This window comes from Pelobates fuscus, chromosome 7 (assembly GCF_036172605.1).
Source record: "Pelobates fuscus isolate aPelFus1 chromosome 7, aPelFus1.pri, whole genome shotgun sequence".
Lineage (NCBI taxonomy): Eukaryota > Metazoa > Chordata > Amphibia > Anura > Pelobatidae > Pelobates > Pelobates fuscus.
Window position 1 is genome coordinate 156,049,640 of NC_086323.1, and position 22,165 is coordinate 156,071,804.

The following is a 22,165-nucleotide window of genomic DNA, read 5'->3' on the forward strand; positions in this document are numbered from 1 at the left end:
ATATAATTGGCAATAATAATGATAATAAAATAATGTCTAATGCACTCATACCTGAGAAAGTCAATGGGACCATGTAGTGGAAATCTACATTTTCGTCAGGAGGCCAGAAAGGAATAATCTCAGAATGAATGGTCAGGATCAAGTTAAGTAGAACTGCCAGAATATCTGAAAATCACTAGATGTGAGTACGGACTAGAGCAATGAGATGGTGTATGAATAGATGTATCCACAAAAAAAGTAACAGGAAAACCTGAAAAGCATATTGAGTTACTTCAAAGTATAACTAACATATATTTTTATTTTTCCTCATGTACATCTCGCTATTGTTTAATTAGTTTTTTTTCCAAAATGTATCTTATTTTTAAATTATTGTTACGTAATAAGGTGACTATTTTATCTTTATTATTTCTATAAGTATCTCTTCCTGGTTCACGATGAATACATCAATTGGAGGTTCTTTCAGTATAACTCAAGTAATAGTTAAGGCTGAGTAAAGTTGTAGGTAGTGAATTATGGAAACAGTAGGAAATCAATTAAAGGAGAACTGTATGTTGTAATTGAGAAGTAGAAAACTTATCTCAAATGTAGTAATTTACACCATTTTATACTGCAACTGGGTGCGTCCATTTTAGCTCCTTGACAGTCATTGTTATATGGGCTATCCTTTGCACATGGCAGTCAGCATAGAGGAAGCAAACGGAAAAGAGTAGAAATTAAACAATGGGGATTACATATAAAAAGTGTCCGTTCTGAAAAGTGGTGCAACCATACAAAACTTTCAGAGTCGCCAGATGCAATATGCCTGCTGATTTTGGTGGTTTCATTGGTGACTGACAACGTTTAGTACCTTAGACCACTTTTCACCCTGTCTGTGTCTTGTCTAAACTGGATTGCATATACTTTCATGTAAATTTAAATGAAAACAAAGCATCTCATAAGCCAGGGCTGCCCAACAGGTAGATCCCCAGATGTTATAGTACTACAACTCCCATGATGCTTTGTCATTCTAAATGCATTCTAAAGGCATGCAAAGCATCATGGGAGTTGTAGTTCTACAACATCTGGGTATCTAACTGTTGAGCAGCCCTGTCATAAACTAACAATTCCTCATTAACATTGTGCGTTTTCAGGGGGAAAAAATGGTTAAAGTTGTTTCCTTTTTCATAGCAACAATGAAAAAAAACCAATAAAAACATATTAAAAATAAAATAAAAATATGAACCTCAAACAATAAGTTTGTGGGAAATTGAAAACCAAATCACAAGCCTTTGGCCAAAATAACCAAGTTTGACACACAGCTGAATGGGGGGAATATCTCAATGCCTATGTTTTGGCCTAGCATTTGCAGTTCAGTTTTAAGTTTACCACAATCCATAACTATGTAACTAAATCTTGCAACTGTCCAGAGATATTTGGAATAAAGAATTTTATCATGCTAAAATTAAAAACAAGATTGATGTGTTATCAACTAATTCTTTTATTTTTTTTATTTTTTTATATTTTTTATTTCTGTTGTGTGTAAATAATAAGCAGTCTTGCATCGCCCCAACAGCTGGCGCAAGTTCAAAAAATGGAAAACACATATCATAGTCATAACTGTGAGGCAATTGAGATGTAAGCACAATTTTTGTATATGGGCAAGAGAGCATAAGACATGGCACATGTCAGTAGACCTTAACCCCTTAAGGACCAAACCTCTGCAATAAAAAGCAATCATGACATGTCACACATGTCATGTGTCCTTAAGGGGTTAAAGAGATAGCAGGCTATTGCATAAGGACGTGAATTGACAATATCAGGGTTATTAACCCTATGCGTGGTCAAGGTGAATGTCTATGCTGAGGTAGGGCGTATGAGGCATAACAGAGAAAGATGGTGTACTTAACACCCTGGTTAATCAACTAATTCTTAACACACGAGAAACCAGGTTCTTTTCTAACAAGGGCTCACACACAGGCAAATATCTCTGCTTTTTATCACAATATATAAACAAGGTATTGGTCTTTTATACAGATAGTACTAATCTTACAAATAAAAATGATTTATTTTATGAGGACTATTTACTTTGATTAAACGGCTAGCTGATACCAATTAATTTCAAAGCGATTCAAGTTGTTTGGCAAAGTGAAAGCTGTAGATTCAACCCTTTTGCCTTTGTGAAATTAAATTAATTCTGGCAGGAATTCGCAGTCAGCATGAAATGGCAATCCACATATTGAGGGTTTGGCAGTAAGAAACAGCCAGTTTTATTCCTTTGCTGACAGTTTTTCAACTTATATATGCTGCAATATTGTTTAAGCAATATTTTTTTATATTGGTGCGCAAGTTAACCCATGCAGTGTAGACATGGTTCTGATATGGTAGTTCTAGGGCAGTAATGAAACATGTTTTTTTTTGTTTTTTAATCTGAATACTCAGTCTTCTGTAGAAATTAGGTATCTAAGACACTTGGAGATTTGGTGATCGTCCGAATTCCGAATTCCTGAACTGTGAGCCGAAAAGTTGCTGAATCACGAAACAAATTAAATTTGATTTGATTCACGATTCAGAACTCTTGTCATGGCACCAAAAAAGAGATTAGGAAAAAAAAAGAGGATTGATGGCTAGTGGACATCCACTAAATATTGATTTTATTCATGGATCAAGTAAGCAGTGACCAAAAAAAAAAATAGAGAGAGATAGAGCGAGGTATGTATGTATGAACTGTATTTACTTAAATCTAATGCGCACCTTTTTTAAAAAAAGTTTCCAATGCACATTAGATTCGATGGAGCATTACATTTGGGGCAAAATTTTTAATTTTACGGCGAATTCACACAGGCAAATTAAAACTGGTGTATTCAAATTGGTGAATTTAAACAGACAAATTCAAACAGGCGAATTCACACAGGTGAATTTCATTCTGGTGAATTTACACAGGCAAATTTAGTTCCTGAAAGAGAGCTTAAAGGAACACTATAGTCACCTAAATTACTTTAGCTAAATAAAGCAGCTTTAGTGTATAGATCATTCCCCTGCAATTTCACTGCTCAATTCACTGTAGTTTAGGAGTTAAATCACTTTGTTTCTGTTTATGCAGCCCTAGCCACACCACCCCTGGCTATGATTGACAGAGCCTGCTTGAAAAAAAAAACTGGTTTCACTTTCAAACAGATGTAATTTACCTTAAATAATTGTATCTCAATCTCTAAACTGAACTTTAATCACATACAGGAGGCTCTTGCAGTGTCTAGCAAGCTATTAACATAACAGGGGAAAAGAAAATCTTAATTAAACAGAACTTGCAATAAAGAAAGCCTAAATAGGGATCTCTTTACAGGAAGTGTTTATGGAAGGCTGTGCAAGTCACATGCAGGGAGGTGTGACTAGGGTTCATAAACAAAGGGATTTAACTCCTAAATGGCAGAGGGTTGAGCAGTGAGGCTGCAGGGGTATGTTCTATACACCAAAACTGCTTCATTAAGCTAAAGTTGTTCAGGTGCCTATAGTGTCCCTTTAAGAAAGATTAGATTTAAAGGATCACTATAGGGTCAGGAGCACAAACATGAATTCCTGACCCTATAGTGTTAAAACCACCATCTAGCCCCCCTGGGCCACTCATGCCTCCATAACTATAGAAAAAATCTTACAGTATTCAAGCCTGAGGCTGTAATTCTGCATGCAGTTAGACTCAGAAAAACAAGCAGTGTGCTGACATCATCAGAAGTGGTAACCTGAGCCAATCACAATGCTTCCCCATAGGATTGGCTGAGACTGACAAAGAGGCAGATCAGGGGCAGAGCCAGCATGATTCAAACACAGCCCTGGCCAATCAGCATCTTCTCATAGAGATGAATTGAATCAATGAATCTCTATGAGGAAAGTTCAGTGTCTGCATGCAGTGGGAGGAGACACTGAATGTTTGGTTGCATTTTAGGCAGCCATGACCCAGGAACGATCTCAAACAGCCATCTGAGGAGTGCCCAGTGAAGTTATCACTAGGCTGTAATGTAAACACTGCATTTCCCCATAAAAGACAGTGCTTACAGAAAAAAGCCTGAAGGTAATGATTCTACTCACCAGAACAAATTCAATAAGCTGTAGTTGTTCTGGTGACTATAGTGTCCCTTTAACATGTAACACTAAAATATAGATACCATCAATGTTACTATAGTATATGGCAATAAACATTTTCATTGTAGCGCAATGTATAGTTTAAAAATTTGAGGTACGTATTAGATTCGAGTAAATACGGTATTATACATTTAATAAAGATATATCATATAAAAAGATATATATGTTTTTTCTATTCCTCATCATTTTCTCTCTATTGGTTCCTTTTTCGCACATTATCTCTAAACTAAATGGCAGGGAAATGCACCTAACAGTGTACTGCAAAATATATGCATAATACTTATATTATGTACAGATTTCACAGTACACTGATTGGACCTTTTCCAGTCAATTTGTTTTCGTCTGACTTGTTTTCTTAATTTTTTGTTTTGCATTAGCATTATTCATAATCAGATATATATTTTCAGACAAAGGACTTTTGCCCAAGCTATTTTTTTTGCAGTGCACAAAAATAGCATCTAATCATAAGTGACCTATCATACCTATTTTCTAGATACACTTCTCCTTGTGCTTGATGCATACTCTTATAATGCCCATCTGCAAGAAGTTAGTTAATGATGTCATGTTGATGCATCAAGCACAACAGGTTTGATGGATATGGCGTAGACCAGGGGTAGGCAGCCTTCGGCATTCCAGCTGTTTTGGACTACATCTCCTATAATGCTCTTTTGACCATAATGCTGTATGCACAGCATGATGGGAGATGGAGTGCCAAAGGTTGCCTACCACTGGTGTAGGCACTTATGGCACCAAGATTAGTCAAGACGTATAAGATAACTGCCACCAGCTTAAATATTTTAATTCAGAATAACCCATGTGGGTGAAATATGTTAAGCTTAGCAGATATAAATCAACATTTTCAAGCAGGTCAGATGGCAAGTGGACCTACACTTAATATAACTTGATATATGTGTCTAAATGTTATGTTAAATGTGAGAATTATTTAGGGAATTAGTCAATCTAACTAGCCCAGTGGGAAATCTACCATGCTTGCACAAACTCCAAAATGACCATCATTGAAAGAAAGACATTAGTAAATAAATCAATTGAAAACAGTTAGAATCCTTTTTTTTTTTTTTTTTTTTTTAAAGTTATACATTGACAACATAGTTAACATTTTTAGGCATAAAACAAGTAAAAAAAAAAAAAAAAAAGAAATGTTCCCCACTCTGCTTAATTTTTGCATACCTCATCAAAATACCACTCACCATAATTGCCAAATGATTCTGAAATATTGTAACGTTAACATGTGACTTCTCTTTCTATTAATATTTTTGCTACAGGTTGTTATAATGGAAGTCCAAGGCTTAAAATCTCTTGCACCAAACCGTATTGTATATTGTACGATGGAGGTAGAAGGAGGCGAGAAACTTCAAACTGACCAGGCAGAAGCTTCCAAACCAACGTATGTATCTACATTTTTTTTATCAATATTTATATAAACAGTCATTAATGGATCTATTTTTGTTGAGCTGTTTCGTTATCTACTGGTGCAGAAGACATATATCTATGCCACAGGGACTTGCACTTAGTTATTAACTGAATTGCAAAATGTAGACAACATAGCCATTGAAGATTTACCCTAACATGTCTATTTTAGCCTATATATTTCAGTTTCTTAAATTAAAGTGATAGAAGCGCTTGAGAAAAAAATTTATATATGCATATGCAGTACAGATGCACTACCTTCGAAGTGACACACCATAAAACTGAAATTATACAAAATATCGTAGCGCGCTAAAGATTGAATTTCTATAATAAACAATAATAAATATATAGTGAAGGTTATCTGATAGAGCTATAATAAAAATATTGTAGAATGTCTGGGAGAGAACTCACAGTACCAGTGCCCTATCACCCCTGGCTGTGGGTTTGAATGGCTCCACTTGAGAAAGAGTTCAGTTTAGCTCACAACTTATCACAACATATTGGTTAATTAATTAAACATATTGGTTAATGAATTGATGTTCCAAGTCCCCCCTCAACTCCCCCCTCCCCCTCCACACACACACACAGATAACCTTGCAGCATTTTATATATATAAAAGGAAAGTCCATGTAAGAACATATGGGTTGTTAAGTGGAAACATAATTAATATAAAATATAATTTTAAAAAAAAAGGTACACTGATGACATATTACAATATTAAATTGTTCCATATACATACAGTTGCAAGAAAAAGTATGTGAACCCTTTGGAATTATATGGATTTCTGCATAAATTGGTCATAACATGTGATCTGATCATCATCTAAGTCACAACAATAGACAATCACAGTCTGCTTAAACTAGTAACACACAAAGAATGAAATGTTGCCATGTTTTTATTGAACACACCATGTAAAACTTCACAGTGCATGAGGAAAAAGTATGTGAACTCCTAGACTAATGACATCTCTAAGAGCTAATTGGAGTGACATTTCAGCCAACTGGAGTCCAATCAATGAGATGAGATTGGAGGTGTTGGTTACAGCTGCCCTGCCCTATAAAAACACACACTAGTTCTGGGTTTGCTTTTCACAAGAAGCATTGCCTGATGTGAATGATGCCTTGCACAAAAGAGCTCTCAGAAGACCTACGATTAAGAATTGTTGACTTGCATAAAGCTGGAAAGGGTTATAAAAGTATCTCCAAAAGCCTTGCTGTTCATCAGTCCACGGTAAGACTGTCTATAAAAGGAGAAAGTTCAGCACCGCTGCTACTTTCCCTAGGAATGGCCGTCCTGTAAAGATGACTGCAAGAGCACAGCGCAGACTGCTCAATGAGGTGAAGAAGAATCCTAGAGTGTCAGCTAAAGACTTACAAAAGTCACTGGCAAATGCTAACATCCCTGTTAGCGAATCTACAATACGTAAAACACTAAACAAGAATGGATTTCATGGGAGGATACTACAGAGGAAGCCACTGCTGTCCAAACAAAACATTGCTGCACGTTTACACTTTGCACAAGAGCATCTGGATGTTCCACAGCAGTACTGTCAAAATATTCTGTGGACAGATGGAACCAAAGTTGAGTTGTTTGGAAGAAACACACAACACTATGTGTGGTGAAAAAGAGGCACAGCACACCAACATCAAAACCTCATCCCAACTGTGAAGTATGGTGGTGGGGGCATCATGGTTTGGGGCTGCTTTGCTGCGTCAGGGCCTAGACGGATTGCTATCATTGAAGGAAAAATGAATTCCCAAGTTTATCAAGACATTTTGCAGGAGAACGTAAGGCCATCTGTCTACCAGCTGAAGCCCAACAGAAGATGGGTTTTACAACAGGACAATGACCCAAAGCATAGAAGTAAATCAACAACAGAATGGCTTAAACAGAAGAAAATACGCCTCTGAAGTGGCCCTGTCAGAGTCCTGACCTCAACCCGATTGAGATGCTGTGGCATGACCTCAAGAAAGCGATTCACACCAGACATATCAAGAATATTGCTGAACTGAAACAGTTCTGTAAAGAGGAATGGTCAAGAATTACTCCTGAACGTTGTGCACGTCTGGTTTGGGTTAAGTTATTGCTGCCAAAGGAAGTTCAACCAGTTATTAAATCCAAGGGTTCACATACTTTTTACACCTGCACTGTGAATGTTTACATGGTGTTTTCAATAAAAACATGCCAACATTTCATTCTTTGTGTGTTATTAGTTTAAGCAGACTGTGATTGTCTATTGTTGTGACTTAGATGATGATCAGATCACATTGTATGACCAATTTGTTCAGAAATCCATATCATTCCAAAGGGTTCACATACTTTTTTTTGCAACTGTATATCTGATGAGTATCTAGTTCAATGTAGTCTCCCCGACTGTCAACAATCCTTTCCGTATTTTGCATAACCATTATCTTCCACTGCACCGAATAAAAGTGACAATAAATGTGCCTTGTGACATTTTCAAACCATAAAAACACAGACGCTTATTTCAGTCTATATTTTCTCATACTTGCCTGAACAAACAAAATCTGTGAAAAACAATTAGTTCAGAGCGTAATAATGACATAATGTTTGTATTTTCCAAAGGTTACATTTATTATTTATAATTATAGTAATTAATATAATTGCTGTTACAGCTTTATTGTTTTTTCATTACGTTTTAACCCCTTGTCTGATAGACTGCATAACACATCTATAATTAAGATATGCTGGTGCTTGGTGCATTCAAGTTCATCTTGAAACTTCTAACTTTTAACTAAACAAAATAGATAGGTTTTATAATTTAGTGGGACAGGTACAAAACAAAAAAAAATGTATATTTTATTTTTTTCTTATTCCAAAGTGTACCCATATTTCAATTATTAGTACTTGTAATGCTAAATTGTTCAGGATTTCCCTGATGCTCTTATACCCTGTTTCATAAATGAGATATGTTAGCTCAAGATGCCTGGAGCAATTTTCTCAGTCTCTTACAACAAAAATATCCGACAAAAATATAATGAATTTGTGTCAGATTTAAAAATCAAAAAAGTATTCAAAGTAGCGATGTTTCATTGGAATGTGTTATCCACAAAAGAAGTAAAGTCAGCTTCAGGTAAGTATATGTATAAGCTAAATATTGTGCACCTACCTTTTTTGATACTTCCTGTTATAGTTTGGCAGATAAAATATTTTCTGAAATGCTACTGCATGTATTATAGAGACTACTTAGACGTTATGTTGTTCATGAAAAAAAACCACTGTTATGGATATTTTATGAGGCAGGGTTGATTGGAGTTTAGTGAAAATGTGTAGTAAAAAAATTTGTTAACAAGCGTTTCTAGAGAAACTAAAGAGACCAAAAATTATTTAAAACAAATAAAGTTGTCAGTAGCCAGAGCTATCAGCTGCCATTCCCTTCCAAAAAACTATAACAAATGTCCTCCTCTAGAAAACACTAAAGACAGTCCAACTTTGGGTCCCTCTCTTTATAAAAAAGATACTCTGTCGAATTCTACGTGTTTTATTTCAGTTTCTCAACTGCTTATTTTGTGTACCCTAATGGATGATAATACAACTTTTAGGCAAAATAAATAAATAAATAAAACAAAATTGTTGTCTCTTTAAGGGGCACTATAGGTACCCAGATCACTTAATCTCATTGAAGTCACTGTCCCCTTAAATGGATCATATAAAGCTGTTTTCCTGGCACTATAGGTTTAATAGCCCCCCCTCCCTCGTCAGCCGGCGGGGGAGATCTAATGGCCGGGCACGCATTAGACCTCCCCATAGGAAAGCATTATGCAATGCTTTCCTATGTGGAAAATCTGATGGTTGAGGAGGACGTCCAGCGTCAGATAATGGAACAAAGGTCCGCTTGGATTCCGGGAAGCGCCCCCAGTGACTTTCTGGTAGACAGCCACTGTGGGCAGACTTAGAGCTGCAATGTAAACACTGCAGTTCTCTGGAACTGCAATTTTTACATTGCAGCACTAAGTGCAATAACTGAAGTGGTCTGGGTGCCTCCAGTGTCCACTTAACTCTGCAATGTTTACATTGCAGGGCAATGACTGGCTCTAGTGGCTGTCAATCAGACAGCCTCTAGTGGTGCTTCCTGCAGTTTCATGGAGTTTAACTCCGTGAAACGATGCTTGATATCCTCATGCTTTGCATGGGAATGTCCAGCATCTTGAAAAACCCAATAGGAAAATATGGATTCAATGCTTTCCTATGGGGAAGGCGAAATGCGTGTGTGACACTTGTCCTGGATCGCCACAATCTTGGTGCTGGAATCAGGTAAGTGAAAAAATAGTTTTTAACCATTTCTTGACTGTGGCGGAAGGGCCGCAAAGGTTCAGCGAGACTATACTGTTAGGAATACAGTTTTGTAGCACTATAGAGTTCACCTAATATAAGCGACAGCATGTGGGTGGACAGATCATACCTAGTATTATGGAGATCAGGCTGGTTTGGTTTAAAGACTTCACATTAGAAAGTGGCTGCAGCAAAATTGCATTAGACCCCATGAAGGGAATGTCAAGGAACAGATTTAATTTCCCATAGCCTTTACTCCACAATAAGAAAAAACAAAGACTGGAAGGATGGAAACCAAAGAACATTAAGGGTGAGAACCAAACAGCCTACTATGTGTTTCGTGCATTGGTACTTTTTTGAGGGAGAAGTGCAGTTGATGAACAATTCTGTTTATTTTGCAGCTGGGCTATGCCAATAAACAAACAAGAGATAATTATATGGGGCCATAAAAAAATCACTTTGAAAAATGTCTTTAAACGTGTTGTCAGCTATTAATTTAGCACATTTTTGGTGGACTATTTGTTGAACAGCTTAGGAAACACTCATCAGAAAGACTTACCCTGGGTTATATAATACAGTGTTCAGGCAGAAAATAATTACGTCTAATTGCTACTTAAAGCACAATGCTTTTTTTTTTTTTTTTTTTATCTAATAATGATGCTATCAGTTTTGTTTCAGGAATATATGATTTATGTCACTGTATTGGTGATATAACTGTGTGCACATCATGTAAAGCAGCATTTTTCAGGTATTTTTGGATGTTCCCTGAATCTTTTACTTTCAAATATTCCAACATTTAACAACAAAATAGTAATGCTGACTACATTAGGTCTAGAGCCCTAAAAGTTTAAGTGCTGTGATACTTGATCAATTTATGAATACCACCATACAATAAGCTGGCAATGGGGTTTTAAAAATAGCTGTTGTGCAAAAGACTACCTACCCTGATGTAAGCAAAACTTTAGGTAGAAACAGACGGTTTTGTTAAATATATATTCACGTGGTAGAGGACATGAAAAAAAAAACGAGAACGAAAGCTAATTAGCAGAGGAACAAGCAATAGCATGCAACGTTATATTTAATCCTTTTTTTTGTAAGAGGGTCGTTTATAAAAAATGCCCTTCTGGAATCCGGAAGAGATATTCTAATCCCATTTAATATAAGAAAGCCACAAATTCTAGATATCTACAAAAAAAAGTGTGGTACAGGACATGAAAAAAAGAGAAAGAAAGCGAATTAGCAGAGGAACAAGAAACAGCATGCAGCGTTATATTTAATCCTTTTTTTGCAAGAGGGTCGTTTATAAAAAACGTCCTTCTGGAATTCGAAAGAGATATTCTAATCCCATTTAACATAAGAAAGCCACAAATGCTAGATATCTAAAAAGCATTTAATCAATGCAGAAAACATAGTGTTATACAATCATGGTGGGATATGAACTCAAATAAGTTGTATTAAGTGAAAAACATTAGCCAGCAGTTCATTTGACCAGCACAATCTGCTCTCTCTCATTAGTGGGGAGTCTTTGTAAAGCATACAGACCTATCCATGGACTCACAAAGCAAGAGACCTGCTGATAGTAGTTCACAATGGCACATGTCCAGAAATATTCATACATTATGCTTCTTTACTCCTTGTGTGACCATGCTGTGATACCTATTAGTGACTAGGTAAAAAAGTTAGTAAATGTTAAAGAGACACTATAGTCACCAGAACAACTACAGCTTATTGAATTTGTTCTGGTAAGTAGAATCATTACCATCAGTATTTTTGCTGTAAACACTGTCTTTTCAGAGAAAATGCAGTGTTTACATTACAGCCTAGTGATAACTTCACTGGCCACTCGGCAGATGGCTGTTAGATATCCTTACTGGGTCATGGCTGCCTAAAATTCATGAAAACTTTCAGTGTCTCCTCCCTCTGCATGCAGACACTGAACTTTCCTCATAGAGATTCATTGATTCAATTCATCTCTATGAGGAGATGCTGATTGGTCAGGGCTGTGTTTTAATTGTGCTGGCTCTGCCCGTGATCTGCCTCTTTGTCAGTCTCAGCCAATCCTATGGGGAACCATTATGATTGGATAAGGCTACCACTTCTGCTGATGTCAGCAGACAGTGGGCAGGTCTAAAGAAAATATGGACAAAGCCAGCAGCTTCAGGCTTGAATGCAAGTAAGATTTTACTATATTTAGGGAGGCATGAAGGGGCAGGGGGCTAGATGGTGGTTTTAACCCTATAGGGTCAGGAATACATGTTTGTGTTCCTGACTCTATAGTGCTCCTTTAATGATATATTTTGAGATCTATCATTATGGCTAGAGCAGATTCTTAAATAACTTTCTAGTACCTGTTCTATTTCTAGTAGAATTAGATTGATATTGTATTGTAGAAAAGGGTTTAGTCACTGAAGTGGGTAATGTGAAGGATTAACAATTAAACATTTTAGGGCAAATTTCCAGAGCTAGAAATAATAGTTAAACCGCATATTTCCAGTTCAAAACTTTTGATATAAGATTACCTGTTCTGTTGTCGATCCTCCACAATTCCCACTTTAATAAATTATACAGTCATTCTGCAGGCAAATCTATATAGTGTAGAACTATTTTCTATGTAATGATGTCAACATGCATAGATTGATGAGTACAATATTTTTCACACCTTTTTTCCATTTTGTATTTTTATTTGTATGCTATATCTGCCCAATGCTCAGGTCACCTAAGCGTATTTGGCTTTTACATATAGGTAATAAAACCATGTTCACTAATGTTAGGCAGCCTATATCAAATGATCTTTAAATGCTTGAATGCATGAGTAATCAAACGCAAGCAGGTACCACTGCTGCCATCTACAGGCATTATACAAAATTGCTGTAAATTTGTTTGCAGACATTGTAATTGTTACATTTTTGTAGGGTTTTCGTTACTTCCAGTCTAGCATTTACAGGGCATGGGTCAATGAAACATGTAATGATAAGCGCTTTATGGTAAGATGAATGGAAGTAATATTTAATTTGTTCTGGCTGCTATTAGTTTACTAACTATCTCAGATAGGATGAGAAATATTTCCCTTTTCTGGTATCGTTAGCAACTCCAGTGACAAGGTAACATTTATTTGAAAATTATATAAACTCTTACATGTATATTATTCAGTATGTTGGTAACCCCCAGTATGTTTATGCACATTGTGGGATTAATCACCAATCCTTGATTAAGAGTGAATTAAAAATGAATTCCAAAATGTACACATATATAATAATAATTCTTCAACTTAGCTACAGTCAGTCACAGCTTCATGGCCGTCATTAGGACTTCATGCGCCCTGTGCAAAAAATCTCCACAGCATCCCTCCCTGGCCACACTTCTCCAGTTCCACACACGCACCCTCATTCAATATCTCTCGCCACTTAAAACCTCCTATATGTATTAACTTCAAATAAAGAGATTAGAAAGTTTGATGCTAATTCAATGTTTTACTTATAGGTCTTAAACTAAAGGTTTAATAACTTATTTTAACACGAAAGGTAGTTAAGTAAGTACAATGTTATTTATTAAATAAGACAGAGTGTGTGTGTCTCTGGCATTGTGTACATGTGTATGTTTTGTGTTTATGGTGACAATGTATTTCATGTGCGGTAGGTGACAGTGTATGAAGATGACTATCTTCAGGTGAGGACTGTGATAGACTGAGAGGGGGTGACTGGCATGGTGAGAGGCAGGGCTGGTTCAAGACATTGTGCTGCATGGGTCTAAAGATGACATGCTGCTCCTCCCTAAAAAAAGAAAAAAAAAAACACGCCCACCATACACACACTATAACTAATTTGAAACACACTCGCTAAAAGACAAACACTCACTGACGCGCCGCTCCTCCTTCTGTCTCCGTCGGCCGGTGGGCGAGACTGATCCCACCCACCGGCCGAGGAGACCTAATGCGCATGAGCGGCAATGCCGCGCATGCGCATTAGTTCTCCCCATAGGAAAGCATTGAAAACAATTTTTAATGCTTTCCTATGGGGATTTGAGCGACGCTGGAGGTCCTCACACAGCGTGAGGACGTCCAGCGACGCTCTAGCACAGGTTTTCTGTGCTATAGAGCAGGAAGTTCCCTCTAGTGGCTGTCTGGTAGACAGCCACTAAAGGTGGAGTTAACCCGGCAAGGTAATTATTGCAGTTTGTAAAAAACTGCAATAATTACACTTGCAGGGTTAGGAGTAGTGGGAGTTGGCACCCAGACCGCTCCAATGGGCAGACGTGGTCTGGGTGCCTGGAGTGTCCCTTTAAGCACCCAAAGAGGCGATCCTGCGCAGTTTAATAATTTTATCCTACAATTTGCTATTTAAATTCATTACAGTTTTCAGTTTGTTGAATAAACCCAAAAGTCTAGTTTAATCCAGCCTTCCATGTAACTAACTATTTTACTAACGTATTTTTTTTTTTTTTTTTTAGAAAAATTTATTGTTTTAAACAAAGCAGATAAAAACAATGGGTGTCGGGGGTTACAATACTGACCACCCCATCCAGTTTTAAATCTCAGAAAAACAAGCAAACAAACAAAAATAAGCTGATCCATTCTTTAAATTAGCTATTTCTTTTCCCCGCAGTGCTACTTTATATCTATCACTCCATTTTCCATCACATTTGGCAAAAAATGTCAAAGTGAAAAACACTTTCGCTCTCAAGCTGTGCTTGTTACAATTTACCGACTGTACCAAGAAATAAAATATTATTACGACATTCATAGCCATATAATACCACCTAGTGGCAGAGATTGCTCATGCATTTTTTTCAGACACTTGTAAATCTGTGTCTCTAAGTACTGGATGTAAGAATTCTAGAAGCACGGTGCGAAATTGTACTGGAGAGCCTTCAGAGCAGTGTGAGTAAATGTGATGTGCAGTGTCGTGCTGAGTTATTGATTCACTTTTCAAACTAAAACAAAGGTTTTCTTATGCTCATTATTCGCCTTGTTCTTCATCACTTTTAAAACCTGGTCGGGGCTTGCTCATTAAAACGGGAAACGTGGATCATTGACAAGTGAGTTTCTGGATAAAAAAGCAGAGCTGAAAAAATAGCAATACATTTTTCAAATTTAGTTATTTCGGCCAGAAATTGGAATTTCCCTTCTTAAGCCATCCACATCCTTGGCCTGTGTTTCCTTTAGATTACAGATGAGCCCCGTGATCAGTATTCAATAAAAACCCCAAAATAAACAATAAAATTTAAAACTCTTAGTTCAAGCAATGAAAAAAAACATTTGCCTACATTGGCATTGCAGAAAGTAAGGCTATGTGATATTCACCAGCCGGCACAATTCTGCTGCATTGTCAGTTAGTTAATGGATCAGATCAGCGCACGGATGCTCCATAGGAAACCATAGAAACCGCAACACCATTTCAGTGCTGCAATGGAGGGTGACGCAATAATACAGCGAGGATCAGATCTTATCAGCACTCTACAAACACTGGCCGGGTGCGCCTTCGCTCCTCCCCTGCCCCTGCCCCTCCCCCGCCAACGTCATCCGGCAGGAGAGACTTCGTAGACAGCCACTAGAGGTGGAGTTAACCCTGAAAGGTAATTATTGCAATTTTTTTTTTTAAAACTGCAATAATTACCTTTGCAGGATTAAGAAACCCGGGATAGTGCACCTAGACAACTTCAATGAGCTAATGTGGTCTGGGTGTCTATAGTGTCCCTTTAATAATAAGCTAGCCAAAGAGTTGCCTGAGCATCAAAGTAAATGTAGTGCACAGTAGCTGCAATGTCATAAGTCAGCCATGATTGGTATATGGTAATATAACTGGTAGGTAACTTGAAGTGGTGGCAGGCCATCACACTTTATCATTCTATTGTCTATACTTTACAGTAGACTGTAAACAGTCTACTGTACAGTAAACATAAATATCTACGTAAGCTTAAGAAAGATGAATTTGGAACATGAAAGTAAGTTTATCAGTGAGCCCAAATGAGAGATCCTCTGGAAGGTTGTTTTTAAGGGCCTAGAAGCACTGTGAATTATTTAAAAAGTTTCAAATAGATAAAACGGAATACATAGATTAGTGGAAATAGAAACACTTATCCTTAAGTTGTGCCATCTGTCACAATAGCATCAGAAAAGGAATAAAATATGATTTGCTTTATATTATTAATCAAAGCCGATCTGTGACCACTGACAACTGTTGTATTTAGTTCAGGTTTTTTTTTTTTTTTTTAGCAAATTGTGATGCAAGCATTTTATGCACATTGCAATCAGTGTGCACATTTAATGCAATTTAAAACCAATGAAAAATGTATTTCAAAAATAGGATTTGAGTAATGCACAGGAACACACATAATTCATGAGATCCATTATTTACTTAAAGGAACACTCCAAGTACCATAGTGGTGCTAGGAGCGCCCTGATGTCATCCCATGTTAAATATTTAAACTGCTGTTGTACAGTTTGACAGTTTAGCTGGGTTTTGCAGGAAACACTGGTTAGTGGTACAAAGCTCATTAGCTGAGAGTGTCTGTGAGCTGTAGTAGTTATGGTGTTTGAGGTGTTCCTTTAAATACTCAAATTTGAATGATTTATTGTGCAATAACTGATAACAGTTCTGCATCTGATTGCATAGTCTTTATTTGGATTCCCTTTTCTGCTTCCTAATATATTTCTTTTTCTTTTTGGTGACCTTCTCTAAGGGGAAACAAGAAAGTCCCATAGAGTGCAATATGCAAAAGCATCATTAAATGCACTGTATGCTGAGTTATCTCATTGCAGACCATTCATGCAGGACTTCTTCCTCAGTACAAATGTGTACATGGCCAGCCCTGGTTGCCTATCTGGCAAGCAATACTGGCACATGTTCTTTGTATAGCATGGAGAAAAGACGAGACAGGGGGGATATGATAGAAACATTTAAATAGATAAAGGGAATCAACACAGTAAAGGAGGAGACTATTTTTAAAAGACGAAAAACTACCACAACAAGAGGACATAGTCTTAAATTAGAGGGACAAAGGTTTAAAAATAATATCAGGAAGTATTACTTTACTGAGAGGGTAGTGGATGCATGGAATAGCCTTCTGGCTGAAGTGGTAGAGGTTAACACAGTAAAGGAGTTTAAGCATGCGTGGGATAGGCATAAGGCTATCCTAGCTATAAGATAAGGCCAGGGACTAATGAAAGTATTTAGAAAATTGGGCAGACAAGATGGGCAGAATGGTTCTTATCTACTGTCACATTCTATGTTTCTATGTTTTTATGTTTCTATGTTTTCTCCTCCCCATTCAGTATAAATTATAAGCTTTCCTGATGCATTGTGATGCAATCATTTCCCTCTCACAAAAATAAAATCAAAATATACTCTTGCAATTACATATTATATATAATTATCATTATTATACACAAATGTTTCTGGGTTTTTTTATTTTATTTTTTTTGGCAATCTGTAGTATTTCCACAAACATTTGACTAAATGTATGTTTTGTTAGAGTGCCCTCTTGTGGGCAGTAGAAGATTGACTTGGCATCACTTATGCCTAGTTAAATAAAGGTGTCATTACTAAATTGCTTAAAAATGGTGTGGGCATTACTTTATATCAAGACATAGTGGACTGTTGAATGATACACACACACATACATACTTGTAAAAAGTTTACTGATATAAAGTTTATGTAAATTGTCTCAGTTACAAAGTGCATAAATCGAATTGTTTGCATTTGGAGCACTCCATTTGTTTTATCTGGATTCTTTTTACTTAACTTTATTAAAATCTGGGGGAATGATGATTTTCCAGTTCCTCTTAATTAGTGATTTAAAATAAAAATAAAAAAAACGTTCAGTGTAATAAGCAGAACTGTGTCTTGGAATATTTTAAATTCTTCGATCCATAAGTCCTTCTTCCAGTCTTCAATTAAGGTTCCATTGTCCAGACAAGCCTATTTTCTTATTTCGCTACCTTAGCAATGACTTTTTACTGACACTTAATTAGTCAAACTTACAGGTCAAAGTCCTCTCTTCACAACTGAAAGCCAGACTTGCTTATTTTGATCAGTTTTAAACTGTGCTTGAAGCTGCTGTCCTGTAATCTGCCTATCACACATTCTATTGACTCTTAACTTGTCTTCTAATTCTGAAGCAGCTTTATATCTTCAAGACCTCTTAACAGTTACATACAATTTCCAAGTGTCAACTGGCATTGACAGTAGTATCTGACATTGATACTGATACCTAGGTGTAAAGACCTATAGGTTTTAGGGTTATACTGGTTTGCAATCAAGGCAGGCCTTAGGCCTTTTGGCACCCTCTGTGAAAACTTCTCACAGCGCCCCTCCCTGGTCACACCCTTTTCCTGGCCCTGTTAAAGGGTAAGGGAAATGCAATATCTAGGCCTATGGATCTGATCTGAAAATAGTTAAGTTGGAGATTTTTTCCAGTTTAGCTGATTTGCCATAGGTTACTCCTTACTATGCCAATAAAGTAGATTCAATGTTTGTGTCGTGTTCCTCATCCACTTGTGCATTTTTTTCCTGACCCTCCTTGTGTGTCTCTTATTGCCTTTTACCGTCTCGTCTCTTAGCGCACTGCTACTTCTTATGTGTCTCTTAATCCCACTTAAATCTTGTATGTCTTAACCCTAACCGCCCCCCCAATATAACTAAACATTCTCATGTTTCCTAAAGTAACACTCCAAATACCATAACCTTACAGCTTGCTCCACTCTCCCATTGTAAGCAATCAAACAGTTTTTTTTGAATGGTTTGAATTTTTACCTAAGGTCTGCCTAGAGCTATTTTCCACCTCCACTATGGAGGACAGAGAGATGGAAGTTTCTAAGCAGGAACTTCAATAGATCTCCTGACATACTGGCTGAGAAAAAAAAAATACTGTTATCAAGTGACGATCCCTAGATAGAAGTGCAAGTGATGTAGAGCAGTGTTCCCCAACCCCCGGGCCGCGGACCGGTACCGGTCCGTGGATCAAACGGTACCGGGCCGCCCAGGGGTGTGCGAGCCTGCCGGCTAATGCAGGGCTGGCATTGCCCAAGTGCCAGCCCTGCAATGTGCCTGCGGACCGGAGGGGAGATCAGAGATCTCCCTCCCCGGTCTGCAGGCACATTGCTGACAGCCGGCAGGGGAGGGAGTGAGAGAGGACCCGGGAGCTCTTACCTGCAGCTCCTCCGGGTCCTCCTCTCGCGAGATTTGGAGCGTTGCCGCGGTAACCACGGCAACGCTCCAAATCTCGCGAGAGTGAACTCTAGCCCTGTAACTGGGCTAGAGTTCATCTCACCACCACCGGACCACCAGGGATTCCCCACCGGACCACCAGGGACTAAGAAATGTCCCCCCTCCTCCCAGTAAAGGTAAGAAGGGAGGGGGGACATCAATATATTATTTTTAATTAAATAAATTAAAAAAAGCCTCCCTACCCTCCTTACTCCCCATACACACACTGCCCCCATACACACACTGCCCCATACACACACTACACACACTGCCCCACAAACACTGCCCCATACACACACACTACACACATTGCCCCATACACACACTACACACACAGCCCTACACACACTGCCCCACAAACACTGCCCCATACACACACTACACACACAGCCCTACACACACTGCCCCACAAACACTGCCCCATACACACACTACACACACAGCCCTACACACACTGCCCCACAAACACTGCCCCATACACACACTACACACACAGCCCCACAAACACTGCCCCATACACACACTACACACACAGCCCCACAAACACTGCCCCATACACACACTACACACACTGCCCCCATACACACACTACACACACTGCCCCCAAACACTGCCCCATACACACACTACACACACTGCCCCCATACACACACTACACACACTGCCCCCAAACACTGCCCCATACACACACTACACACACTGCCCCCATACACACACTGCCCCCAAACACTGCCCCATACACACACTGCAAACACTGCCCCATACACACACTACACACACTGCCCCACAAACACTACCCCATACACACACTACACACACTGCCCCCAAACACTGCCCCATACACACACTACACACACTGCCCCGCAAACACTGCCCCCCATACACACATCGCCCCAAACACACACACACTGCAACTCTCACACACACTGCCACCCTCACATACACACTGCACCGCTCACACACACATACACACAATTTTGAGTCTATGTCTTTATGTGACTGTGTTTGTGATTTTCTGACTATGTATGTGTCTGCGTGTTTTTTTAATATATGTGACTGGTTTTTTTTTTTGTCTTATTAAATCAAAACAAGCGGGCCACGGAAAAATTATCAAATGTTTACCGGTCCACGGCGATAAAAAGGTTGGGGAGCACTGATGTAGAGCTTTCCCACATAGATATATGGGATTTTATTAAAAAAAAAAAAAAAATAACTAATGTGAAAATAAACAGAAAACAAACAATAGTGTGATACTGTAATATGCAAAATGGATAGTGATATGTGGTAAGTAATACCACTCATATTTGATAGAGCCTCAAGGGACAGGATCTAATCTTAAAGGCCTTTGTGATTTTAAGGAAGCACCCCTCCTATCTGGTCAGGTATTTTTCCTCCAAAGAAAACAGAATATAGAACAACTTTATGCTGTGTGTTAGGTGAAATACAGCATACAGTTTGTAAGGTCTAAAAAAAACTTTGCTCACCTTTATGAGAGCCAAAAGGCTCCAGGTAGATACAGAATGGTGTCGATCAGGATGAAAGTTCCCTTCTTGGTATATATCCCCGATATAAAGAAACCATGGGTAAATTTTCCCAATGGGCAATATTAGAAATGTTAAAATTGATTAAAAACACAGTTAAATAACTAATTACAATAATTAAAGAATTCATGCAGCTCATTTCACATGAACAAGCTTTAGTTGATGTTGGGTATGATTCTTGGAGTGTACCTTTAAATTGGATCTGTCTGTGTGTCTAATATGTCAGTGATGAATTAAGCCACACAATTTCAGCAACACTTTGTAAGACCATCCATGCCACACTGTTGGTAGACTGTTTGCCCATTTCTGGGCACGTAAAGTCTCCAGAAAGTGCTGTGCTAGCAAATCATTAAATGTCTTTGCTTTCTAGTATTGCTGTTCTACTTGTGTTTCTCTCTGGTTTACGTACTCTCTGGCTTGTTTATCCGACCCTGTGACTTTCTCCTACCCTTTGACCTCGGTTTGTCTCTCGTTATTCTGTCTCCTGGTTCCCCTTACTCGGCTTGTCTCCTGACTATTCTTTGTGTGCTTAGCCCGGCTACTCTAAGGTCCGGTACTGCACCTGTTCTGTGTGTGTGTTAGCCTGTTTTGGTTCCCAGAATCGTGACATTACAACAGGGCAACCATGGAACCTGCTGACATTCCACAGCTGTTAGTGAATCAGGAGGCTAGAATGGATGGTTTAGACCACCGTATGGATCAGTTTGCCCAGGCTTTACAAACCATACTGGCTCGTACTGCCCACTTGCAACCTACCGATCAAGAAGCTGTTGCTGCTGTGCCAGAACCCATTCCCGATCCCGTACCCGTCCCGGCTCACGTAGTTCACATGACGCCACCACAATGCTATAGTGATCTAGCGTTATGTCGTGGTTTCCTCAACCAAATTGATATTCATTTGGTGATGAATCCTCGTTCCTACCCCACTGATAGAACCAAAATTGCTTTTTTTGATTAACCACCTGTCCGGGAGAGCTTTAGCATGGGCTAATCCCATGTGGGAAAATGCTTCCCCAATGTCCTTTGCAGACATTTTGACCGCTATCAAACGCACATTTGATCAACCCAGTAGGATTGCTTCTGCTGGCAAAGCTCTGCTTAGGGTCTGACAGGGTAATAGGTCAGTAGCGGATTATACTATTGTATTCCGCACTCTAGCAGCTGAAGTGGGGTGGAATAACGACACCCTCGTAACAGCCTTTCAGGAGGGTTTGGCCGCTTACATATTAGATGAGAGAGCATCCAGAGAATTGCCTGTGCTTCTGGATGATGTAATAGATTATGTCATTCGTATCGACAACCGTATTAGAGAGAGGCGTAGTCAAAGACGGATGAATACATCGGTGCTACCTGCTTTACCCAGTACCGCATTACTAGCCTTACCTCCTCCTAGACAACCATCTCCCGAACCCATGCAATTGGGTGCTATAGGGTTAACCGAAGCTGAAAGGACATATCACAGAAGGGAGGGGTTATGCCTTTATTCTGGGAAGAGGGCGCATCTCTGAAGAACCTGCCCTAATCTGCAGGGAAACTTCAGCACCTAAGGCCTAGAGAGGGGTCGGCCTCGGGTGTTATGACCTTTAC

General features: G+C 38.5%; 1 protein-coding gene across 19 annotated transcripts in view; it reads left to right on the top strand.

Annotated features, from left to right (window-relative positions):
• CADPS (calcium dependent secretion activator) overlaps positions 1-22,165 on the top strand; it is a 403,228-nt gene that overhangs the window by 169,603 nt on the left and 211,460 nt on the right. For all 19 annotated transcript variants that reach the window (XM_063426846.1, XM_063426840.1, XM_063426847.1 and 16 more), the window contains exon 6: positions 5,397-5,518. In XM_063426846.1, the coding sequence (XP_063282916.1) occupies positions 5,397-5,518 (122 nt within the window). The remainder of the gene's footprint in view (positions 1-5,396; positions 5,519-22,165) is intronic.